The following is a 25,713-nucleotide window of genomic DNA, read 5'->3' as shown; positions in this document are numbered from 1 at the left end:
CTTGTTTACTAAGAAATTATATATTGATCATTAAATGTAGTTTATATAGCACAGCAAACATTAACTATCGCAATGTAATTAACATACTTTTAAGCCACACAACCCCATTTTATAAGCAAGGATAATTATGTTGTTGCCCACAGTGGTGTTTATATACAGTATCAATTATAAACCACAAACACTTTATATACCCTATTTATTCCTATGTTACTATTTTCCATAGTATTTCAAGCATAATTTAAAACGCAAAGCACTTGAAATTAATGCTTTTTTAGAAACAGCTCTGATTAGGCTCTACAGTAAAAAAGGCCTATTAAAATAGTGCCACATATGAGGTTTCTCACATTCTACAACACAGGCTGCTGCCTGAGACACCACCATCTGAATATCAAATGGGCTTGCACCCAACAGAGATGTTAGGCTGTGTTTAACTTAAGGCAGCAAACATAAAACAAATACAGTGGTCTTCTTCTTTGGAAAAAAAAAAAAAAAAGGTGTATTTTAAGTAGGACAAACAGTTAAGAAGTAAAAGTGACTGCCAATTACCCCAGGCTGGCATTAAAGCATCATAAATCTTTTTACGTTGTTAGCAACCATGCCTCGACCTCTGTCGAGGAAAGCTGAAAACAAATGGAATCTTCCATCTCGCTTCACTCGGCTGATGTTGCTTATTTAAAGTGACTGAAAGTAGTCTGATAGCCATCTGTTCTAAAAAGGGATCAGTTTAAATGCAGTACCAACCCTGCAAAGGCTGACCACTTTCAATCTCAAACGCTGCTCTTTTCCCTTCCTGTGTTGTTAACCATTGGAATAAATATTTAAGCAGAATATATTGAGCTGAATTTGAAAAAGGCTCCAATAAGAAATGTGCGTACCAAACATTACAGCAAGGGCAGCTTTACGTCTGTAATGTCTGTGTTTAATCTTCAAATGAGCCAGGTTCACAGACGCAGATTAAGCACAGTCCTAGACTAAATTCAATTTTCAATGGAGCTTAATCTGCGTCTGTGAAACGAGCCGTGAAACTTTTAGAGATAAAAAATTATCCAAATACACCAAGGTGTTTAGAAGAAATTGCAGCCCCCCCTTTTTTTTCTTTTTTCTTTTTTCAATCTGATATAAGAAACCTGGAGAACTGCATTTGCAATGCTTGCAAGTTTCTGGTGTACATTTTGTGACACAGAGTCAGTCCAGGGTCTCACTGAAGACTTAGAGGCAGAAATGAGAAACTGGGGAGCCAGCAGCTGCGGTAGAGTACAGTGCATTCTCAAGTCAAGCAACTGCAGGGCTGAACTATCGACCTGTCCCACAAACAATGGGGAGCAGGACATAGAAGCAAAAGAGGGGTACAGGGGAAATGTGTATGATGTAATAGACACAGGAAAACCTGAAAACAGCAGGGGAAATCATTTCTAGAACGATAGCATATGTTCTGAAATTGTTCCATTCAGAGTCGTCATTATATACCCCACTGCATTAGCTCAGCTTCTACAGCTAACAGAATAGTCCATTGTGACGTGTGTCAGAAGTTATCCTTATTTCTATCAAACAATCAATCGATGGCAACAGTCAATTGATCGAACGACTATTTGAAGTAGTGTCCTTCCTATAGAACTTGTTAGAAAGTTCAGATTAAGATCCAACCAAAAAAACTGGTACATAAGAAATACATACTATGAAGAAGAGGATGGAATTCCATGCACAGATAAGACAACTGAATCAAGCGCACAGGAACAGCAACTGGTCAGCACAGACACCGGCAAGACAGGACCAGCAGGTCAGGAGTGAGATGGGGTTGGGTCAGCGCCATTTTTTATAGATTTACCTGCGAGGGTCATGGACTTCCACAGAAAACTTTTTCTCTCTGAAGTACAGGTTCTCCAGCTGCCTCCATTGGAACACCTACAGCACAGAAGAGACACACACAGACATGACTCTTCTGATCTTCGGGCAGGGTGGCTGTATCTCGGACAGGGAGAGGACGCTGGCCCTAATCACATCCAGACACGGCCGGGGTAGCGGACTCCGGCTGTCCGGCCCGGCTCAGCGCTCCGAAGGACCTTTTTGCCGAACTTCTTCCAACTTTCCCTGTCGGAGCTCCGGGCAGCTGCTCTCCCTGTGTTAAATCCCTCCACTCTGAAGAGGCAGAGTGCACTCGCAGGCGGTCTGTGGGAGTAGTACGGAGTTTCCTCTCCACGGAGCAGGACGCATTCTGTTCTGAAACCCCCCTCCGCCCAAATCCCCCCCGCCCCTCCCACAACCCATCCCACCTCCCCGTGGGACTGCACTTCCTGCACACAAATCAGGCAGCCGGCCGAGGCCTCCAATCCGGGGGGAGGGTGGAGAGAGTTCAGAGGAGCAGGGAGAGAGTTTCATTCGCTATGGGCAGCTCCCCTCTCCCCACCAAAACACCATTGTTGGGATTTCTTTCCACATTTCCCTCCCATTCCACATTGTTGTGAGTGCCTGCTCCAGTGGAAAATACACTGTATGTTTTTAAAAAAAATGGGCTACATGGAGGCTGTAGCCAGCTGTCCTATCTGACTCGAATCAGAAGCCAAATGAAAAACAATGATACAGAATCTGTGGTTAGGACTTCTGCCTTTTCAGGAGACAGGACCTAAAAGTACGGCTTGCACACTCACTCACTCATAGTCCCATTATCTCTCCTGCTGGTTAACAGTGTCTCTCTATAGGAGACATTGTGATAGTAAATCATCATTACTGTATTAAAAGGCTGTACAGCATAACAACAGTATAAAACAAGTATTCTTCATGACATGTAGTTAACCCTGTGTGGAATGCATCACAGTGGAGTGGTGGTCGGGGGGGTGGGTAGGGGGCTTAAGGGGGAGGGGCAAAGAGGTAAAGAATGTGAATACTCTGGGAAAGAGAGGATAGGCAGCCAATAGGACAAACACAAACACTGTGTGCTCAGTCTTGGTCAAACATCTACTGTAACAAAAAACAAATAACATAAAACTTGGCATTCAATGCAAATGCATAAACATGTGCACGATAGGATGCAAATGCTCGACTCCCACACACTTTAAGCACTATTTTCCGCCTAACACATTCTGGCTTGGTTTAAGCAGGCATGTGATAGACGCAAGCTCCTGGTGGAGTCTCTCTGAAAAGTAGGTGTGGCCCATTTCATTCAATTAGTTACAGAAAGCCTGGTCTGAGATGTTTTAAGAGCTCTCAGAAAACATGAGCGAAAAGAATGCAGTGAGAGGCAACATGATGTAATCCACTCATCAGTGGAAACATTCTTATTAAATAAGTCAGCTATGTAAGGAGTGCTCACACCTGATATGCAAGGAAAAAGGAAAACAGACAGGGAGTTCGGTGTCACTGACAAAGACATAGTTTGGAAGGATAATTTGTGCATTTTGTTTATTTTGTAACTACAATTAATTATGAGTGCTTTGACAGTCATTCAACCGATTAAAGTCTGCCACAGCTGAGAGTCTGTAAAAAGCACTTGGGTTTCTGAAGCCAGGGTCAGGCCCATGGAGAAATGCGGTTGAACAATTAAACCGCTCTCAACCTTGAAGTGGGTTTGCATGGCTAAACGGAAGGCCTGAGTTCAGGTTCACCGGGGGCAGGGTCACGGTGAGGTGGGGGGCAGGGTTCAGCAGCCGCAGCCGAGGCAACACCACGGAACGGGCGACGCACACGTCGATAGCACCGCTCCCCCTCCGGGCGAGCGTTCTCACGCGCAGACGGCCGATTCGCCTCCAGCCAATTTCTCCCAGACACGCGATATATCTTGGGGGAACTCCAGCGGCGACACGTGACCCTTGGTCAGGCGGATTTAACAGCAGAGCAGAAGACGCTGCGCTGGGATCCTGCGTGGGCCGGGGAGAGACAGGGCCGCTCACTGCCAACCGCTGACACGGTGGAGCACGGGACAGGGAGAAAGGTTTGATGTATGGCTGTGACTCCATGACTAATGCTCGCAGGGATGCTCAGCTACACTTGGGTCCATATTTCTCCCACCATTCTGGAATGGAAGGCATGCCAGCCATTGGTCATTTGTGAATGTCCCTGTAATTGTGTGTGTATGTGTGAGTGTGTGTGTGCGTGGGGTGGGGGTCTGCAATGGACAGACACTGAAAAATATGCTATATCTGAGGAAAACAGTAAAGTGTAATTAGGAATAAGGGGACAAGAAGTATTCAGCTGCATGCAGTTTGTTGTCTCTGTTCTGTATGCGGCAACCCTGTGCCAGTAAATGCAGGCACTTGAGTGAATTCTTCCATATAAAAATATTAACAAACAATAAGGCCAATAAATTATTAAAATGGCTCACATGAATATGCACAATTTTACAAGCCACATGAGGGAACATGTGGGCATCTTTTTCAGTGGGTGGAAAAACCCAAATATCAATCACAGGCTGTGTAGAGACACTCTCAATGCCAAGTATTATCAAAGACAAACCACTGCGCCATAAATCACTGACACTGAAAATACAGCGCTAATTCTGTTTTCTCAGGCTTTGATCTCAACTCATTTTGTTTTCAAATGTCTTGACACAGAAAAACTAGACTAGTATGTTACGGCCAATGTGTTTCAGGCCAAAGCAAATCCAAGTACAAAACAGGAACGGTAACCAATCAACAATTGGGAAGTGTCCGCCGGGATGGGGCTGTGTGTTTACACCTGGGCGTGGAGATTGTCAAATCCAATCCAAACTTATCCCAGCTCCAGGTCCCATAGGGCCGAGCCATATGCTTTTCCGTTCGGATTGCGCCACGGAATGAAAGCCATGTTCCTGGGAATCCCTTTCCCCCTGGTTTTTTTTGTGGTGGGAACTCTAAAACCTGCACTTAATAAAAATGCAAAGTCACAGAAATGGAGCTATATGAAAGCAATATTCTTTCAACTTATTGTGTTTTTGATTTCAAAGATTACAGGCTGGGATGTCGCCAGTGCCCCTGACAATCTCCCATCTTATTGCCAACTTGTTTCTATGGTGTGGTTCCAAGCTTCTTTCCACACTCTGCTACCAAGCAGAAGAAAAAGCCTACATTAGTATCAAGCCTTTTTCAACTTGCATTAAAAGGCTGCATTGTGGCTACAATCTAGTACTTTTTAATCACTCACTCAATCACTCCATACAGCATTTACACCATGGAGCTGGTCAAAACCTCATGTTCCATTAACAGTTTTTTTTTCAGAAACACTCATGTCCTGTAATCAAGTGAGTAAACATGCTTCTCTGCAGTGCCCCTATAAACCAGGCTGATTCATAAGGGTTCAGGAAATGCTTGTCTCTGTATCCATTAATCCACTGATAAGACAGCAGAAACCAGCCGCGGTTTACGAAGACAAAGGACAGTGCAGAGTGTGTGAGTGCGTCTCTGTGCGTGTGTGTGCGTGTGTGCATGCACGTACGTACACACTATTGACCCCATAACAGGGTACCGTATTGGCTGGCTACTTAAAAAGACTTGGGCCAACACTTCCTCTGTTGATTGAGTCATCTGTGGATTACAAAGAACAAACCTTACAATCTATGGCTTTTAGTGGAGATATAGTGGCCAGTTAGTGAGAAACAAGCACAAAGACTCCATCAGTGCTTCCCAATTACAACAACTGAAAAGATCAAAGCAAGCATCACATTTGTAAGAATGGCACTGATGAATACTGCCTGGGGGTAGTTTCTAAAGCATAAGTCACTAAATGACAAATCATACATATATGGGGACTGAAACTTCGTCATTAAAAAACATGTTCACTTTGAAACTGTTGAGGCACTTACAGTGCCATGTCCTTTTACACACCCTGCATGGTTACCCTAAAACCAGCTGCTTTTAAAGCAGGTATTTTGACTCTGCCTTCTTTCCCAGTAACTATTTCTTTGTTAAAGATGGCCTCCAACTGCCCAAAGAGTCATTTGAGAGGCTGTTTCACATACCGTGGTTACCATGGCAGTAAATATCTAATATTTCTGGATGTGCGCGGCTGTTAAGTTGGACTCCCCCGCGGTCCTCTGGATGACCAGATCAAAGAGGAGGCTCTGAGCTGTAAATCTGGGGCGGGCACACTGCTGAACTCAAGACTCTTTAAACAGGAACAGCTGAGAAGGCCTGTCTTCAGCTGAGCTTCTCCAGAGTAGAGTAAGAACCAATTACAGCAAATTGCAACTTTTAACCCCAATGCACAGGAAATTCATATCACTCCAAAACACATGCCATAACTAATGTTTCTCATAGTGGGGCTTGGCTGAAACACATCTTTTACAGCTAATTATCCAGGAGGTTTGTAGCCCTCTAAAACACATTCTATAACTATTGTTTACTATTACTGGGTCATATTTAGCTACAGCTTTTTACAACAAATCATATAGGAACTTGATACTGTAAAAGTACACTGTTCTCTAATACATGTATCGTTAATGAACTTATAAGCTAATATATCTTACAGCTGATATTCACTATAATGGACCTACACAAAGACATTTTATACTTGACTACGGAACTACAAACTTCCCATCTTTCTGAGGAGACCTAAGGTTTGGTGGAAGAACTGAAATAAGATCAAAGCGTAGAAGGGAGGAAGGATGGAGGACCCAAATCTTTGGCCATGACTTGGCCCTTCCACCGCCTGCCCTTAAACAATCAGAGCTGATTTGGACCTGCCGGTTCCCTCCCGCCCTCCTGGTGACGCAACCCAATTAGCACAGACCACAGCATTCCAGGGGTTACCAGGGAAGTCCACCGGAATCTGATCCTTAAACCACAGTGAGACAGACTGGGCTGGAATGTCCTCATTAGCCAATCGGCATGAAGCTGCCGTAAATCTGTGTGGGCAGCGTGTGCGTTTGATTATTCTGCATGTTTTTTTGGCGTTGGGAGCAGCAAACATCCGCAAAGGACTCCATATCTTCCCACAGAGCTACCATAAATTTGGGATTCCTGACTAAATGATTCCATATGTAAAACACTAGGATAATGCTGGAAAAACGGAACACTTGAAATGAGACAAATGAATACGACTGAGTGCCTGGTTCTGATCCCTTATCAGGACAGTCTGAAACGTTGAAATGAACATATTTATGCACAGGGAGACACTGTGATACAAAGTCAGTTAAGAACTGCACAATCGCACTGAATTAAGTAGATTCACTTAAACTGTACAATGTGTTACGAGCTAGACAAGGCGATAGCCGCACTGAATGGAAAATCTTTTGCATCAGACTATCTTTAGGCAGGAAAGGTGAGAACTATTGTTCTCTGAAAGGAACACTAGTCAGCTGGTGACTGCAGTGTGGAACAGGGTTTAGGACAGTGGGAGTGTACAGCAGCATTATTGGTAAAATGAGGCTTAGGGGTGTAACCACCATAAATAATCTGGGTAATCTGGGGAATTACATTTTCCACAGCTCTAGTAACTCACAGGCACATTCACTGACATCCTGTGTCCTGTAATCAGCAGAAACTTCATTTCATCTAAAGTCATCAGTTACTAGTCTCAGGGACCAGCAGGTCAAGTATAACAAACTCTTGTTCTCTTTCTTCCCACTTTCAATTTTCCGGTTCCCTTTACATCCCTCTCTTCAATCCTTATCTCTTCCCACTCTCCATTCTCCCTCTACCCCTCTCTCTTCCATCATCCCTCTCTTTATGCTTCAGGATATCCCACTTGGCTTACCATGCTATTCATGGAAAACTTTTAGGAGACTAGACGGGTGTTAGCAGTTGAAGTAGTCGTGGTGTGTGTGCGCGCCCTTGTGTGTATGCGAGCTTGTGTGTGGGCATAATATTAATGGTGCATTACTTCAGATAATTTTGTATTCACGCTTCACACACAAGCCGCTGTACATACTTCAGCACGTCTCGGGGCCAGACGTATATATCCACAGCGCCATGCAGTTGGGTCAATTGGAGGAGGCAATTAAAGACAGAAAAGTGCTGAAGCAAGAGTTATCATGGCGATGCCATCATCCTCTCCACTGGCCAGGTAATTACCCTTCAGCCTCTGTGTTGTGTTTTATGGGGCCACGGCCACTGGAGGAGAAGTCCCGGAGGACGCCAGATAAGGGTCAAGTACTTAAGTGTGTCCTCGTGAGAATTCACTCACTCTGCAAGCCAGCTGTGGCTGCTGTGGACAGCTGTGGTCAGGACAGGGCAGAGGATGAAGCCACAGCGAGAGAGAGCTCAGCCTCACTGCACTCCCCTGTCTCTCGCCCACCAGCCACCATTAAAGCCCAGCGTGGGTCTCCTCACCATGGCACCTGCTGTAGCAAAGCTGATCGAATCATTACAGCATTACGCTTCTCTGTGAATATGCTTCCCACATTGTGGAGGGGAGCGTCTTTCTGTAAAGGTTATCGGTGTACCACACTGAGATCGGAGGACTTTACAGCTACCCTGCTTACATCCTGCTGCTTTCTGGAGCTGTTACAGATGGCCTCTCCTGCTGTGTGTGGCATTCCAAATGACCCAGCACGTCAAAAAGCTGGGGCTGGCTGCTTCTGCCCCAGTCCCCGCGCACCTCATATAAACAACAAAATCATACCATTTCTACTGACCCTCAAAGGCTCTGAAAGTGATACCAAGTGGAATAAAACCAGAAGACCCATTAGGGACTACAGAACTGAGCGCCTCTACCCCACGCCCTCCCCCCCAAAAGCAATCCTACTCATAAACAGAACACACGGCAGTGATTTAACTGGCCTGCCAGCATTTTAAACAGCAGAAGTCACCAGCCAAGTAAAAAAACTGAAAGGTGCATACGCTAGGCTGCCTTTCACACTCAGAGCTGTGGTAAAGAGCGGCAGAGCGGCCATTGTGGCTCTACACGTGGCACACGGCTCTTTCAGCCTTCACCGCAGTTGCTGACCGTTCAACAAGAGCACCACGGTTGCTGCACAATAGTTGCAGCAAGGCAGCAGTGCAACTTCAGTCCGAGCCAGTTTAAGCAAACAAGGGCCCGAGTGCTTGGGAGGAATGGAAGGAGCGCGTTGCAGCTTTTGTAGAGGCTCATGAACACACCGTATCAGAGGCGATCATCTGCCGAGGGACAATGGAGCTGTCTGACCAGCAATTATGATCAGAGCTGCCACAGTCCGGTGAGCATTTTAATATCCACACATGCTGTCCTCAGGCTCCTTGGCCATTTCATAAGCTCCAAGGGAGAAAGGTAAAAAGGGAAGAAATTAGAAAGAAAAGTAATTTATTGTGGAAAAGACAAGAGCACCACGTGCTGCAACCATTCATGAGCAGAGCCCTGTCCCTGCCGAGCTGCGGTATGATGGAAACTGCTCCACTGCCTTTGAGTGCTTCCTCTACTTTTACAAGCACCTGATCGGACAGGCTCTGGCAATGCATTAAAGCACCTGTCATAAAGGCTTAAACACACACGCAACACCCCGTAGGTAAAGCCCATCTATCCTCCAAGGCCACATATGCTTCTTATAAAGTGCTTATAGCACACTCAGCGCCTTGAAATGAAACGAGCAGAGAAAGGAAGTACATGACATCAGCGTAACAGAACCAGCGCAACAGCGGAACACGGTGTATTCGGTGAAAGAGACTTACCTTTCTGGGCTTCACTTTGTCCTGGTGGTCGTACTGAAAGATGCCTTTGTAGCTCAAGCCCAGCCACCACGGAATACCCTGTTTGTCCTGTTGTGACAGGGGAGAGAAACATTCATCACACGAGGCACTGAGGCATTGTGGGATATGCTATCATGTGCTTTCTTCTGCTCCAGGTGGCTGGAACACAGCCTGCTACGGGGTCCCAGCGGCAAGCTACATTAGCTGGCACAGCTAAGGCTAGGCTCTCCAGCTGCCTTGAAAGATGACCAACATAGTGTCGTGATTAATGACATGGGCTAGGAACCAGGAGGTTTCAGAGTTGAAACCCAGGGGGGGCATTGCATGCTTCAGCAAGAAATTTAAGCTGAATTGCTTCAGTTAATATCCAACTGTAAAAAAGGCATAATATGCAATATATAAGTGCTGTAATTTCCAGTGCCAAACAGGGCTCTGTTAAAGGAACATTGGACATCTGGGTGAAGTTACTGATGTTAAATTTCGATTCTCATTTTTTATTTTCCATCCGTTGTTGTCTTTTTCCCTTCTGAACATGAAGGAAACTATCTTTGGATACAGTACTGGTCCGTCTTGCTTTCAGAAACGGTGACTAATCTAAAATAATGTGAAAATGGGATAATACCCATTGGAACATTTGTTTGTCGGCACAACACACAAACCTGCCTCTGATTGTTTCTGAGGAAAAAAAAGTATTCAGCTATTTTATGTGAATTTAAGTAACCAAGGAATTTAGGTCTTAATATCAAGCGCTTTCCGCTGACCTAATCCGGCACAACCTGAGTAAGATAAGGACCTACCTTAACAGCATAGTAATGCACTCCGTATGTGGGAAGAGATTCCACTATGCTCATATAACTGTGGAGGAGAGACAAGAGACTCATGGAACCCAGAATGCACTCTCAGCTCTGAATGCCAATAACTAATGTTTATAGCATTGCACATGCACATACAGTATATATCCCATTACCAAGAGCATCACACACCCAAAGCTTTTGCTGTACGGAAACAAAAAACCTATACATAGCACCTAACCTCATTCGAGGAGGCACACATTGGATATTCAGTGCACCCCTGGATAAAATTACTCCATTAGTCAAAGTGACGGAAGAGATTAATTGTGCCATTGTAAATGCAAACACTGGTCTTGTACAGACACAAGGGGCATCCGGGGCTCTTCTCCAATGATAATGGATTGCTTTTCAATTTACCACTTTCACCATTTAAGAGGTATACCCAAATTAATGAAATTGTAAAGGTCTGTGAGAAAGTCAATAAGTGAATTGGAAAGAACCGCAGGGAAAGAGAATAGTTGGACGGTCCAAACACACGGCAAGTCAATGTTCTGTATGAGGCTAACTGAAAAATGAGCAGTAGGCTAAACAAGAAACACAAACATAACCAGAACATCCTGCACCACTCCAGTAGAGACACGCTCGGCAGACGACTGGCAGAGACTACTTACTTAACTATGGCCTGGCCCCTAGACTGACCATTGAGCTTCTTGTAGTGCTCAATCACCCGGTCCTCACTGAAACGAGAAGCAAGCAGAGCAGCAGTTCAACACACATCGGAACATCGCGGACACATCCAGGCTTCATGGGTCAGGATTAACCCATGTGTTTTCATGGTAAAGACTACCATGAAACATTTAAAATGTCACAAAAAAATACATTTGTAGGGAGTAAGATTAAGCATTTACAGAACGAGAGAGGGTTCATCCACCCAAATCAACTACTGTTCTGGAATTCCCCTCACATAGATCACACAGCCATGAAGCTGAGCTAAGTAAGATATGCAGAGTTTCATCCATAATTCATCTCGCCAGCAGCAAGATACCGATGTGTGTGTCACTGAGCCAGATTTCAGGTCTCGGACCACTGCATTCTGGGACTGGGCCCCTGAAGGGAATGCCAAGTGTTTAAAAAAAAAGTATTTCAAATGAGGTCATATGATGTAATTCAAAACCCTTTGTTCATTTACACTGTTCATTAATTTGAATATTGGCTGGCTTGAGCACACATGGCAACATAATTTTGTGAGACTGAACACAAAACTGTTCTCTTAATTGACTATGGGGCGGTGCTGTTTATTTAGACTGGGCTGTGTTCTTCATTTAGACTGGGCTGTGTACTTCATTTAGACTGGGCTGTGCTCTTCATTTAGACTGGGCTGTGCTCTTTATATAGTCTGGGCTGCGCTCTATATATAGTCTGGGCTGTGCTCTATATATAGTCTGGGCTGTGCTCTTTGCTGAGACGCCAGTGTGACTCACCAGTAAGCCAGAGAGGGATGGTCCTTCAATGCCTGGGTGGGTAGAGCTGGCAGCTTCTTCAGGTCCGCCCTTGTGACCTCATTACTAATGAGGAAATAATGAACGAGGGAAACAGTATTAAGGGTAAAGCCACAAAATAAAATCGAACCAAACCCTGTACTTTGGACAACACCACAGTTGGTCTCCAACCATGTAATCCAAGGGTAAATAATTCTGGAGTTAACGTCAGTAAGAACATTATTTCAATATTACAACTGCTACAAATTGAATCAAAAGTGTACTGGTCTGAGCCATTGTCATTGTCATGGGACTGGTTCACACCTCCTTCCTCTTAAAAAGGTGATGGGACAGTCACCAGTGTTACTAAAGAGGGGTGAATGTAGTCCCCGTGTGGAGTTTGCATCGTGAAAGTGTAGAACTGATGTGTGCTCTGTCTGTCTCGGGGAACAGCTGGATAGGGGAGTGATTGTAGTCCATGACTCAGACCCCAGGATCAATTCCCTACACCCCCTCCAGAGACCTCACACACACAGGGCCCCCAGTGCTACCCACACAGAGCAGCTGCCATGACATGAGGGGAGGTTATGGCACATTCCAGACCTGTGTGGGACTATTACAGTAACCTTATAGTAAACCTATGTTTATTTTTCTTGCTATTTGTGGAGCCGTGGTTGTATATTACTACTGTTTTAGCTTGACACAATTTTCCAGTAAAATTCTCATAGTACTGGCACACTTTTTGCTAACTTAACTGTAACAGAAATTTCATTTCCAAGCTCATTTTGAACCAGCAGGAAACCATGAGATCCCATAAGACAACACGGGAAAACATAAAAAAAATTACAGCCACTCGGCTAATTCACAGAGACAACAAAGATACACTGAGACTTCAGGACCCTCTAGGACCCTCTATTATATAATATCACACTTTGCTTTTCTTCTATACATGTGAGGTATGGCCGATTTGACATTAAACTGACTGAGACCAATATTAACATCTGGCTATATTAAAATGAATTGCTCCTTCACTTTATAAGGCATATAAACAATAGTATGGCATCTGGCGTACGCAAGAGCTTTAACTGAAAATGGATAAGCAAAAAAACAGCTGAAGTGAAAGGCACATGCAGAGGCCCTTGTGTGCGTCTTAAATTTGTCCCGCTGGTTTCCGTCAAACTCTCATCTGAAATTGGCCCGTGTCCACCCATGGGTAAGACCTTGCGAAAGAGATGGCTTGCTCACCAGAGCGGCTCTAAGCCTTTCTGGGCTGTACCCGTCGCCATGGCAACAGCGTAAACAAGAGCTCCTCCGGACAGAGTGAAAAACATCAAACAGTAGGAGAAGAGGGCTAGGAGGAGGGAGAAATAAAAACGCTTTGAGAATCTGCGTTTCTCTTCTGTAGCTTAATGAGAAGCCCCGCCACCCTGCCCTGAGAAGCGCTTCCATATTCTCACTGTTTAAGGCCTTTGAGACTCAGAAGCAGTACAGGCCACCGCTGCGACTGCTGCCCGCGGTTACCGTGCCGCTCCGTCCTGCACAACCCGGCTGCACCTGCAGGAGGACATTACTCACGCACGGAACTGGGGGCCTTTTCCCAGCATGCACTTCATAAAACCGTTTTAACAAGGATTACAGATAATGAGAACGGTTTATGCCAGTAGATGACTGGCAGCGTATTTTCAGCAATGACTAATAAACTGAGGAAAGCAATATAAGATGGCGAACGTGTGACGCACGCTCGAGTGTCTCCGTCAGTCTGCCGTTTCTCATAATGATGCTGTGGCATTGTCTCGGTGACTTCGGGACAGTAAATGGTGCATCAGCATATATTCACAGCCTCATTCTACAATACTGGAAGAGGTTTTAGATATTGGACGTCAGGCTAGAGATTAATCACTAAAACACACATGCCCGTGAATACACACATACTGTACACTCACAGAAAAACACACATGTACACACAGCTGCAGATGCAACACCAGCTGCTGCTACGGAATTTGGCTGGGTGCCTCCCTATCAGAGCCACACTCGGATAGCTTGGTGTAAATAAATGATTTGTACAAGGGGGTGCAAGTGGACGTCGAAGCAGGACGTAAATCAGAACATCCTCTGAAAGACTGAATTCAGAGAGAGGGGGCTCTCAGCAAACCTCACACTGCCTGGACACAGGAGCAAAATCAATCACCGATCTGGAGAAGCAATCTGAATACGTCCCTGCAATACAACATAACCACACCTTGTCAACAGTGTATAGACTATTGTGCAGTCAGAAATTATGGTTTACGACAGCTCAATGTGTACGAATCCCAAATTTTCGAAAGTTTTCAAATAATGCTTTACTAGCAGACACCTGAAACGGGTAATTTGAGTGTCTCTTCAATCAATAGCTCCAGCATCTCCAAGTTTTCTGAACTAAGAATGGCCAGATTGGCTGACAGGAAGGTGACAGTAACACAAATAACCACACATTACAAGGGTGGTATGCAGAAGAGCATCTCTGAACATGCAATGTGTCAAACCTCTCAGTGGATAGGCTACAGCAGCACTTAAGTCTAAAACAAAACAAAAGTCTAATAAATAGCAAAGGCAGTATTTATTAAGTGCTCACTGAGTGTACATTACTTATAGACTACAATAAAGTTGCTGTTAAAGTAGTATATAAAAAAATTATAAAATTATAGGGCAAAAATGTTTTTCAGGTCTAGGAATTGCTCCTGGTCCAGAAAGTATATTCTTTATATTTTATGTTTCAAGACTGCTCATTAATGGATCCTAAGGGTCCGGCTGCAGCTATGGCTGACAGATCTGAGATTCTTGGCAATGAACTGCACCAGTATGTGAGAACGAGGCACTGACATGAGCCTGTAATCAGTTTCACTGTGTGAAACCCTCTCATAGAGCTGGTGGAAACTGAGCCGGCCACAGAAAAACAACCCCATATCCCACCCCTCCAGTCCCAGAGGATGCTGGGATATTTTTGCAAAAGCACTCGGTATCAGTAGTGTGGTTAATGAACTGGCCGCTATGCATGAGCTCCTTTAAGATAAATATGAGTAGAGTTTAATAAGACAAAAACAGTGTTGAGGCCACAGCGCATTGTTCCGTAAATTGCTGGAAACAGCTGAACCATAGAGGGCATGTTTAATGTACTGAGAATAACCACAGTCCACCGCTCTGCTGCCTGCCCGCGCGCCGTTCAGCTGAACCCACACAAATGGCTTTCGCTTTATTCCCTATTGGCATCTGTATCGATTCAGCCGGTTCCAGACGCGGCTGGTGTCATGGGGCTTCATTGAACGGATGTAAAACACTGCCAGAATCACCCCCCTCTCAGGTCAGAGATTCATATAGATCTCACAGGGTGGTGCAGTTAACAGACCAATCACATGGAACATATATCCCGAAAAAGACAAATGAAAAAGAGAACGTGGAAGAGAAAGTAAAAAAAGAAGGACCAGTCCAGAAAGAGTAGAAGGAGAGAAGGAGGTGAAGGAAGGGGGGCAGGGTGTATGGTTACAGTGTTTACTCTCTGCATTCCATCCTTCCTCCCTTTTCCTGCTCTCTCTCATTCATCCCCCGCTCTCTCCCCAGACCACCGAGCTGAGCTCAGGGGAAAGCCCACATTCACACACAGAGGTGCACGCAGGTTATTCCTGGAACCCCGCTAAAGGCGATATACAATGCAAAGAGCCGTTTCACATTAAGAGTCCTTCTCAGAACGTGGGAACTTTCCCACTACAGTAAAATAAAAGTTCCAAATGTGTGAGGTGGAGATTGATTTAAAGAGAATAGTGTTAATTACTTATCTTCATTTTCAAAAAATGGAGACAGATGTAAGAGCAAAAGAAAGGAGCCTTTATGAAAAAAAGGAATGTGGACAAAAAGAGACAAATGAAAATGAATGCATACTCTAACTACTACTCGAAATTAATGTACACAAATCAATGTATAATTTCAGTCTGTGGAAGCATAAATTGAAAACAGATAGAAATATGCTCACCTTGTGAAGTCACCTTTTGCCTCCTACAGGGAGAAAGAGAGGGGAGAATATGAGACACTTTTATGAGCGAGGTCAGGCCGCGGAGGGTATGGTGTGTCCGGCTTCATGTGGATCAGGGGATGGGGCATTAATCAAGGTAAACTGAAGCACGCTTGGGGCTGAATCATCAGGAAACACGATCGCTCCCCAGCGGGAGAAAATCCCATAAAGGCTATTCCTGGGAACACACAAACACCCGCACCTGCATTCCCCGCCCCTCCCCCCGGTGTTGAGAAGTCCCCAGGTCAGGCTACACCGGCGCTTCAAAGGAGCGCTGCACTGGACCTCCGACCCGACTCGCTTCATTACGCTTCAAGGTGACATGCGCCCTGCAGACTCACTCTCGCCCCCCCTCTGCCAGGAGGACCCCAGGCACATAGACCCCCAGAGAGACTGCAACTGGCCACATCTGGAATCTGCACTTCCGTCTAACGTACTCATTTTATGGGTCCCATCTGGACAGGGGACAATAGTCCCTCATGCACCTCTTCCTCTTCTGGTTAGGGTAGAGAAGAGCTACACCAGACCCTGTTTGCATTAATAGCAGTTTCGTTTTCATTTACGGCAGAAGGTCTGGGAACAATACAATTCTTTTGAGATGACATGCAAGAAATACCATTCTGCCAAGTAATGAAAGGCATCTTTACAAAGGAGCAAGAGAGGGACGTATTAGTAATGGCTGTTGTGGAAAGCTCACTTCCTGTACAGACAGATTTTCAGCTGAGATTAAGTGTCAGGTCCCTGCTTTTATAGATAAGACCAGGAGCTGTGTAACAACAAACCTAAATGTAGCTGATGATTTTTAAATGACTCATGGATCCATTGATTTCTGGATCACAGTGTGTGTGTGTGTGTGGGGGGGGGGGCAACCTTCCTTTTTGGAAAAATACAGAGAGCATGCAAGGTCATTTTAGTACTTCCCAGCAAAAACCAATTTTAAAATCAATTTGAAATTCACTGGCCATTATTCTTCGGACACCTAAGGCACCAACTATCAACGAAACAAAGTACAAGACAATTAAGCTTTTTGGGTGTCACACAAAACTGAAAATGAACTATGATTCTCAGTTAATTTTTTATCAAGTAGAAAATCAAAGCAAGCTAATAACATAACATAAGTTTATTAGAAAGTAACTGCTGTAGTGCATTACTCCTTTAACCGCCTTTAAAGGTTGCATAATGGCATAATGCCAGATGCCAGTGTTTGATTGGATACACCAGACGTTGATAAATCTGCTTTGCTTCTAATCAGCTTCAATTATAGCAGCGGTGCTTGCCTGCAAGTCAAATCTCTTTGTATACAGTGAACTAATCTCAGCTTCAGATCTCAGCTTAATGGACACGAGAGGCCGCCCATTCTCACAAGATCAGTGTTTCCCTGTGCATCTTACCTGCAGTATGTAGGAGGCGAGCTCAAAGACTACGTCACTGTCCACCTCGATGAGCTCCTGAGGGAGAGGAAGAGAACGGAGAGAGATGAGGAGTGTGGTCTGCACCTTGCTGAGGACACAGTCCTGCCCTGGCTGTACTGCTAACCTGCTGTCAGTCTGCCAGGGGATTACACAACACAGCAAACACCCAACCCCCATTCATCTACGCTTCAAGTCCTACTGCTAAACACATAACAACAATAAACACTCCTTTTTAGATGTATGACTTAATTTCATATTACTAAATAACAGTATTAACCAGTAAAAATGTTATAAAATAATGTATCCCATACATGCATGTCTGTGTATCTCCATGCTATGCTGGATTCCATACCCTCCTTCTTTAAATAATTATACAGTAATGACAAAAGAAGCTTTTCCTTCAGTGTTTGGTCCAGCCGATCAGTCGGGGAGGTTTGGCAGGGGGGAGGGGGATGGCACGATTGGTTGAGTGGTGTTGTTACCATACCAACCTGACTGGCCACTATAATAGCTCCCCTTTCATGGTTCATCAGCAAACACTAGGACACAGGGACAAGGCGAACTTGTTCTTTCATTTCAACCCCTCAGCTTTAATTAGGAGCCTCTTTCTTTCAAGAGGGAGCACAGCTCCAGCCAGCAGGTTACTGGAGGTCAGTCCAGTTTCGGTGAATGTACAGTTAGCATTAAGCAGATTGGAGAACCCCCAGGAACTTTCTGTCTGTAGCTAGCTCTAGCGGTGTTTGCTGTGCAAATATGAGAAGGAGTATGGGAGCTCACTGGAGCACAGTGGGGGCCGCTGCGGTTGGACGAGCATTTCTCCTGCTGCTTTGAGCAGCCCTGGAACCAGGTTAGCACAACCTGAATCAAAGCTGGCTGTGTCAGAACTGCCTTCACATCGCCTTCCCAGGACAAAGGAAGAGGAAAAACTAATTTTAGCTCAGAAGCTGACGTTAGCAGTCAAATTTAACAGCCTGCCAAGTACACCTTGAGCTTTTAAGTACACCAGAGGCAGTGATGCTACACGCCAAACAAAATAAAGGGAAAGTACACTGAACCTGAACTTAGCAGGCCCTTAGTGGTCACAGCTAAAAAGTGAAATGGGATTATTATTGTAGTGGGGCCACAGGCCCCGCTCATGCAGAAGGCACCACGGGGGAGAAATGTGAGAAATCTAGGAACTGTCTTTAATAAAAAAAATGAGCTGTAAAGGTACAGTCATGGGTAAGTTGAGTGAAGGCCCACTCGGTCAGGTGCAAAAAGTACTGCACACTAGACATAAACGCACCAGTGCACTGGAGAACCAGACCAATCCCATCTCAGGAGGGGCTGTGTTCTGAGCTGACGTCAGACGCCATGACAGAGAATACAAGCTTTCTAAAAACAGTAAAAGGACTCCCTGACCACACCGCACGTTCGATGGCACTGCAGCGTGGAACAAAGGCTCACTATTCCTCGGTTTCCCGAGCACCACTTTAAAAGTGCTCCTATGGCCTGCCACATCAAAGGCCTTTCACAAGCACCCCATCCACAGGTTCAAAGGCGAGAGCCATTTTTGTGATCTCTGCAGAGAAATACAAAAGATGAACGAAAAGAGACAGCATAAATAGCAACCGTACTCCGTCCAGGGTGGGGACGGGACATTGTGTGACAGGAAGCTTGTGACCAGCATGTAATTTCATTGATCTAAAACGAAGTTTGCTTCTAGACATTTTATGAACTTCTCTGGAGCAAAGGCTGGTTTCAAAGAAAGGAAGTGAACTTCACAGGCGGCAGCCTGAGACAGATGGCAGGTGTGAGATCAACCGGAGAGGGCGCTCTTGTGCCGTGACATGGGGAACCCAAAGTAGAGCTTGAACAGTATGTGCCCCATTTCATTGCTATTTTCACTACTATTTCATCACTATTTTGACAAAGTATCAGCTATTCTCTGCTAGCCGAGTAAACAATGCAACATTTATGAAAGAGGCAGCCTAACCTCCACAATTAATTTAGCAAAGTTGTTTCATGAAAATATTGCTTAAGTTCTCGTAACGGTAAAATCGGACAACATACCTTATAGATGCAGGACTTGGCATTGAGGAAAAACAGCTCAATAGTTGCACTGTCCTTCAGGTAGGATATACTTTCAATATAAAACCTGAAATAGAAAAGAGAAAAACAATTTGAAGGCACATACACACAGATCAGAAGATTTCTGAGATTAAAAACTGTCCCATTTTCCCCGTCCCTGTTATTACATTAATTAGTCCAGTCATTTATGACCCCTAAGAAATAACAGCAGTCATTTATGTCTCTCACAACAGATGTGATTCAACTGTTAACAGACTGTAAAAGGAAAACATTAAAGTCTGAGCCACTAGTGAGTCCATCCCTGCCACATAAGCGCAAACCGTTATCCACTAGAGGTCAGCAGAGGCAAGACCATGACCTTGTGCTGTGAAATTCCTCGACTGGGCCAACAATGTCCTCTTATTATGCTCAATGCATGGCTAGGTATCTGTTTTCCCTCAACTGCCTACAGTATCTCTGTATTTATTGGCAGGAAAGCCTATCTGGCAGGAATAAATCTGCATCGCCATAAAGCTGTAATGGGAGATGGAATGCAGATGGATGAGTGTAAACATGGCTGTCTGCGTTCACGGCTCATTGGAGGTGTCCTCTGTTTGCTATGGCCAGGAGTCGCAGAGTTTTCACTAGTACCACCGACGAAAAGCGAGTGCCTGGTCTGGTGACTGCAGACATAGTGAACGGCCAGCATTGTGCAATGTTTTCATCCTGGGAAACACTGACCCATTTCTGCAGCTGTAGCTACAGAAATGGCAGTTGATTTGTTAGGGAATGAAGCAGCCCAGATCCACTGATCTGACTGTAGGGGGACTGGCTGATACAGTGCTCTCAGTGAACAGGATGGGTTATCCTGGTGAGCTATAGATCTGGGCAGAATCTGCACAGAACAGTGCCCTGGAGCACAAACCAGAAACCCAATCAGGGGTTTTAAATAACACCCTTAAAGGAGAATTCAGTCACCATGTTCCATCCTTTCTGGCTTATAGGCACAGTTTGGCATATTCAAACACAAAGCCCCAGCCAATCCAATAGCAGCATGCTCTCCTGAATAAAACCTTTGCTCTCATTGCATTTTTGCTTAAAGATAATAAACTATGCGTTGTACCCAGTCATCACACTTCAAGCCTATGGGAGAATACATAGCATCAGGTCTTGTGCACAGCAAGGCTCACAAACTTTCCAGTGCAGTCAATTAGTGCTATTGACACTGTGGTCTTTCGCTGAGGTAAGCCAAGTTTAACCATTCCGCCAGGTGTTTGGGATGAGATACAGTTTTGGGAGGAGGGAGCTGTAAAATATCGGAGATCTATTTAACTGCAGAGTTTAAATGACATCCGTAATTGCAAGGGAAAGAGGCTGACGTGCATCGATGCCATTTTAGCACCTTGCAATCAATACACAATCACGAGTCACACAGATGATTACGCTCGCGTGCCAAGACGTCCCCTAGACCAGAACGCCGGTGGTATTAACTAGCCTTAAAAGCCGCAACTGCGACTGCCAACTGCTAAACCCAGAAATGAAGTCTGATTATTAATGAACTGCCGAAATTTCACAGAGCGGCCCTGCAGCTGGTGTGTGGGCGCGTGGACATCCACAAATCGCACGGAGGAGAGAGACCAACGGCACGCTGCCTCACATTATGCAGTGGACACGGGATCGAGGTTCAGATCTTTCACTATGCGTTTACAGCTTTGGGAAAGCGCCCCAGTAGATTTATAGTGCCGAAAATAGAGCGTTAGTTCTGAGCCCAGTGGGACATAGGCGCGTCCAGAGAACATCAGAGGAGCGTGGAAACGTTAAGAATGATGCAAGAGCGTTTGGTGCTGCGAGTCTTTCTGGGGGCTTTGTTCCCCGGAGCCGCAGCTGTAAATAATAACACTGTGCTCGTTCTGATGGGCCGCGAGCACCAAAGTCACTTTGATCTTCCCAGACTGAACAGCTCTGTCATCTAGGGCAGACTGATGACGACCCCCGGGCCTCAAGCGCACCCTTCATACGAGCCGCTTTTACAAACTGCAACTTTGTTAACCGCTCCGTCAACGTGCTAACAAGGAAGGAAGCACTACTAAACGGCATTAAAGATGAACACTTCTGCAGTCAGAATATGTAGGAGAGGGTTATGAAAATATTTAACTGGAATGTCCACGCAGTAAGCCCACTGCTTTTCGCCAAACCTGGTTAGTGTAGCCAGTCCTCTGTAGCCTGGTTTGGGATATCCGTGGTCAGCTGATACACAAGACTGGCCGTTCTGTTTAGAGAAAACCTGCCACTCCCAAGCAACATCCTGCCAGGAACTCATGGATGGGAGAAGCTGTTTTTTAGTGAATCATCAAACGCAATGTTATCTTCCAAAAATTGAAATTCTCTTGTGTTTTCTCTGTGACCTGAATATTCTTGTTCTGTTTCCATGCTGGATCAAGGTTTACACATTACAGAGTCTGGTTTCTGCCCCAGGATACAGTCCCTATTCCTAAATATCACTGACATGTACTTTAACCAATCCACATTTTAACCTTTAACCTCACTGACTTTAATCGAAATACATTAACTTCTTTTACAGATACTAACATAGACATGTTCACACAAGTGAACACAACCAAATCAATAAATGCAATTGGCCTAGTTTTGAGCGCTTGTACTACAGTGTGTGAGGACTGCAGTCTGATAGCCATGTAAAACACAGCTCTGTCAGTCTCCATTTACAGAGATCAAGTGTCAGAATATGGTCACAGATGTTGGTGGCACACAATAAAAACATAAGTGAGGAGACCAGAGACAACTCTCCATTAATGAAGAGCGAGCATCAGGAGAATCGCAGTGTCTCACCTGCAGATTCAGAACGTCTACAGTCAAATCTATCCAGACAAGGCAGTTGGTCTTCAATTAGCGAGCAAAGTTAATGCTTACAATGTGAGCTACTGTTGGAGACTTCTTAGACCCCTGCTAAATTTCCACATATACCACAAACCCAGTTCTATTGCTTTCTCCTTTTAGTAAAAAGAAGTATTTCAGCACACGAGCAGAAGGCACTTTCACGCTGGGAATGTTAATGAGGACAGACATTTTGAATTCGACACACATCAAAACGTCCAGCCGGAGAGCTGTCAGCAGCCTGCATCCTGACACTCCCCATCGAGGCAGCGTGTGAATTTCCTACCAAAGCATTTAGAGCCAGTCTCCAAGGGAGCCATTACACAGATAAGAAGAAGCCCAGATTAGATACGATAGGCTTTAAAAAAATAAATAAATCAATAAGTTCTCTATGTGAGAGTGACTATCCCCAGAACAGATTCTGCTAGCCCTTCCTAATTAGAGGCACGCACATGTGTGCACAGACACACACAGTGGTAGTCTGCATACACAGTTTCAACATGGTATCAAAAATAAACATCTCAAGGATAAGCTGCCTGTTTTTGTAGCTTTTGTTTTGAGGCACATTGAGAGCTCGCCTAATCCTCACAAACTCAGCTTCCTGTTCTGCACAGCAGCTGATGGACAGATGGACTGAGTCCTTAAAAAAAAGAAAAAGAAAAAGAAAAAAAAAGAGCTGGGTCAGGTGATCCTCATTCTGGTGTGTCGATGAGTGGTTCAAGCTACAGTAAGGAACATGAAGACAGGCTGAGAGATGAAGTCCATAAGCATGTACTGGTGTGTGTGTGTGTGTGTGTGTGTGTGTGTGTGTGTGTGTGTGTGTGTGTGTGTGTGTGTGTGTGTGTGTGTGTGTACATCCATGAAAAGACAAAGGCTTCCAGAGCAGAGTATGTAATGAAAGAAATGCAAAAAATACGCTTGATGATCTCATCGGACGCTGACCCGATTATGTTATCTTGTGTCATCATTGTGCAGTTGGACTTCAGGGCCAATCAGCGCAGACAGACTAAACTCGACACACATTAAAAATAAATCCTACATGCAGAATAATGCCGCCTCAAAATAACATGTGTAGGGCAAAGCAAAATCAGTTTCCATTCATTAGAAATTCAAAAATGTTAGTTTTGGATGCATCCAAAATTTTTTTTAAAGGCCAAGGACTGGACCTAAACCTGGAAGATTTCCTTCTGTCATCTGGGCCTGAAGCCTCCCAATTCAATAACACATTCTAATATGCACCAAGCCAGGCTTAGGCCCAGAGCACTAAAAATAACACAAAGTAAAAATGACTAGGCTATTTGGAATACTGGAACAGTAATGCAAAAACACAATGGAAACATGATTGGAAGCACTCTCCAAGCGCTCTACAACAGCCACTACCCAGTAACTGTTCACTGTAAAATCTGCAAGGCAGAGACAGATCCAGACAAAGAACAAGCTCACTGGGCAGCAACGGTAGTGCTTAAGGCTGCTTTAAAATCACAGCTGCCAAAGGAGGAAAAACCCATTTGGTCTTTATGAGACAGGAGAGGTTAAAACAGAAATGCACTGTCTTCTATACAGTACAAATATTCAAAAGTACAATAAAATTACATTAATAATACATAAGGCTGGAATAGTCTTCCCCTAATTATACAATAACTAACATTTAACTGCGGAGGGATCAGCACAAAGCGGCGTGCCATAGCCTGCAGAACATTTCGCGAATAGATGAGAGAATGAAACCATGTCATTACGCTGAATTGCATATTTGCAGGGCAGACCACTCACAGAGCTTAAATGCAGCATATTATCTATTTGTACAGCTGAATGTTTACCGAGTATACCTAAATGCCTTGTCCAATGCTACAATAGAGTTACCAGTTCAATTCACTGAATGCTACACTCCACTCTGCTACTCACAGTAACGCATAGGAATATTTTGTATCCAACAGTCTGCATTATTACAATCTTGAATAACGAGGGCCATTATAAACACAGAAATGTATTTTCCAGTCAAAAATACAACAAAGAGCTGTATTTTGTCATGTTAACTTTCTGTCTTTCATGGTTGAATCTGTGTGCTTTTATTGAACAAAAGCCTCTTTGAATATGTGATAAAAAAAACAGGTAGTTCATAATTCAGCCTCACTGGCAGCTGATATGCTAAAGTTAACAGTGATCCTAATATAGACATCATGTTAAGCTGACTGAATGGTGAGCACCTTGGAGCCAGACCAGGATTCTCTAGAACTTGTAGTGTACCACGAGACTGCATTGGCTGTGGTCTATGTGGGTAATGGACATTGTAGCAGCTGCCTAAATATGAGTGTACAACTCAGGCACTGATGTTAGCCTGTCCATATTTAAAAGCTAAATCTAAGGGGAAAGGGAGATATAATGCTGCTCATTGTGTAATCCCTTAGATTGAAAAAGATAATCTGATAAAGACACCAAATTGTACTTGTTGCCAGCGCATTAGTGCTCCAGTGTAATTAACACGCACATCAGCAGCACCGATTAATGGAAGCGATGGGACTGATTGGCAGCAACCCTTGCCAGGAATTTAAAACGGGGTCAAACCAATTTTAAGGGTGTTCGCATGCACCTGTCTCTTCTCATTGCCCTTCCAATTTGTCTCAATTCATAAGCAGCTCACTGGTGCGGTCGTTTGACTATCAGAATAACAAGCATCCATCTCTTCTCTCTGATCATCCCTCATTGCTGAGCAGACTTCGTCTCCAGCACTGACGTACAGAAAGAAGATCCAGGCAGAATTCAAAAAGTCTTTGCCTCTGCTCACACCATCACGCCTCTCGGCCTTTGATGGCAAAGCAGAAAGGACCTCCATATCTCACAGCACCTTCTGGGACAGGCGTGAACTACTGGATCACCGCATGGAAAGATGGTATCACATGAGAAATGTGCTGTTTCCTGGCCATATCCAGACTGTGACAGTGGAGGTGTGGTACTTACACCGATAGCCTAATATCTTTCACTGGATACATGGCCTAAGCCCATACCTTAAAGTTAAAGTCAGTTAAATCCCTATAAGTCTTGGGGGCTTATTACTTACTCAGGGCCAATTCAGAGACATACAGAAAGGTGAGACTGGCCCATGTGGCCACAGAATATGTTCAAGGTTCTCTAAACACTTCTGTGCAAACTAGTTTACACAGTTGTTTTTGCGACATATGGCTTTGCAATCATAACACAATCAGGAGCACAGTTGTGGGAGTGTGTACTTGGCACAATTGGTCTCCCTCTCTTCCCTGTAAACCATTCATTACCAGGTAATTATGTTCAACCTCATTCTACCCCAGGTGAGAATGCATATAAAAGAACAGTGGGTCAAGGATAGCTGTGGCCCAGTTGACTGTAGCACCCAGCACGACATGCAGAATCCTTTAAGGAGAGTAGCAGTTGAATTGGAGGTTCATAGCAGTACAGAGCTGGCTCTCCAGCTGAAGAGAAGAGGGGACAGTGTCTGCTCATGTCAGC

At 44.6% G+C, this 25,713-nt stretch overlaps 1 protein-coding gene across 1 annotated transcript in view; it reads right to left on the bottom strand.

Annotated features, from left to right (window-relative positions):
* frmd4a (FERM domain containing 4A) overlaps nucleotides 1-25,713 on the bottom strand; it is an 88,643-nt gene that overhangs the window by 20,289 nt on the left and 42,641 nt on the right. Inside the window, exons 5-12 of the mRNA XM_061252114.1 lie at nucleotides 19,345-19,429; nucleotides 17,272-17,328; nucleotides 15,842-15,864; nucleotides 11,842-11,925; nucleotides 11,032-11,097; nucleotides 10,367-10,424; nucleotides 9,552-9,638; nucleotides 1,826-1,902 (exon numbers count right to left, since the gene is read on the bottom strand). Of these exons, the coding sequence (XP_061108098.1) occupies nucleotides 1,826-1,902; nucleotides 9,552-9,638; nucleotides 10,367-10,424; nucleotides 11,032-11,097; nucleotides 11,842-11,925; nucleotides 15,842-15,864; nucleotides 17,272-17,328; nucleotides 19,345-19,429 (537 nt within the window). The remainder of the gene's footprint in view (nucleotides 1-1,825; nucleotides 1,903-9,551; nucleotides 9,639-10,366; nucleotides 10,425-11,031; nucleotides 11,098-11,841; nucleotides 11,926-15,841; nucleotides 15,865-17,271; nucleotides 17,329-19,344; nucleotides 19,430-25,713) is intronic.

This window comes from Conger conger, chromosome 8 (genome assembly GCF_963514075.1).
Source record: "Conger conger chromosome 8, fConCon1.1, whole genome shotgun sequence".
NCBI lineage: Eukaryota > Metazoa > Chordata > Actinopteri > Anguilliformes > Congridae > Conger > Conger conger.
Note: the sequence above shows the minus strand (reverse complement) of the source record. Positions and strands in the feature narration are given on the sequence as shown.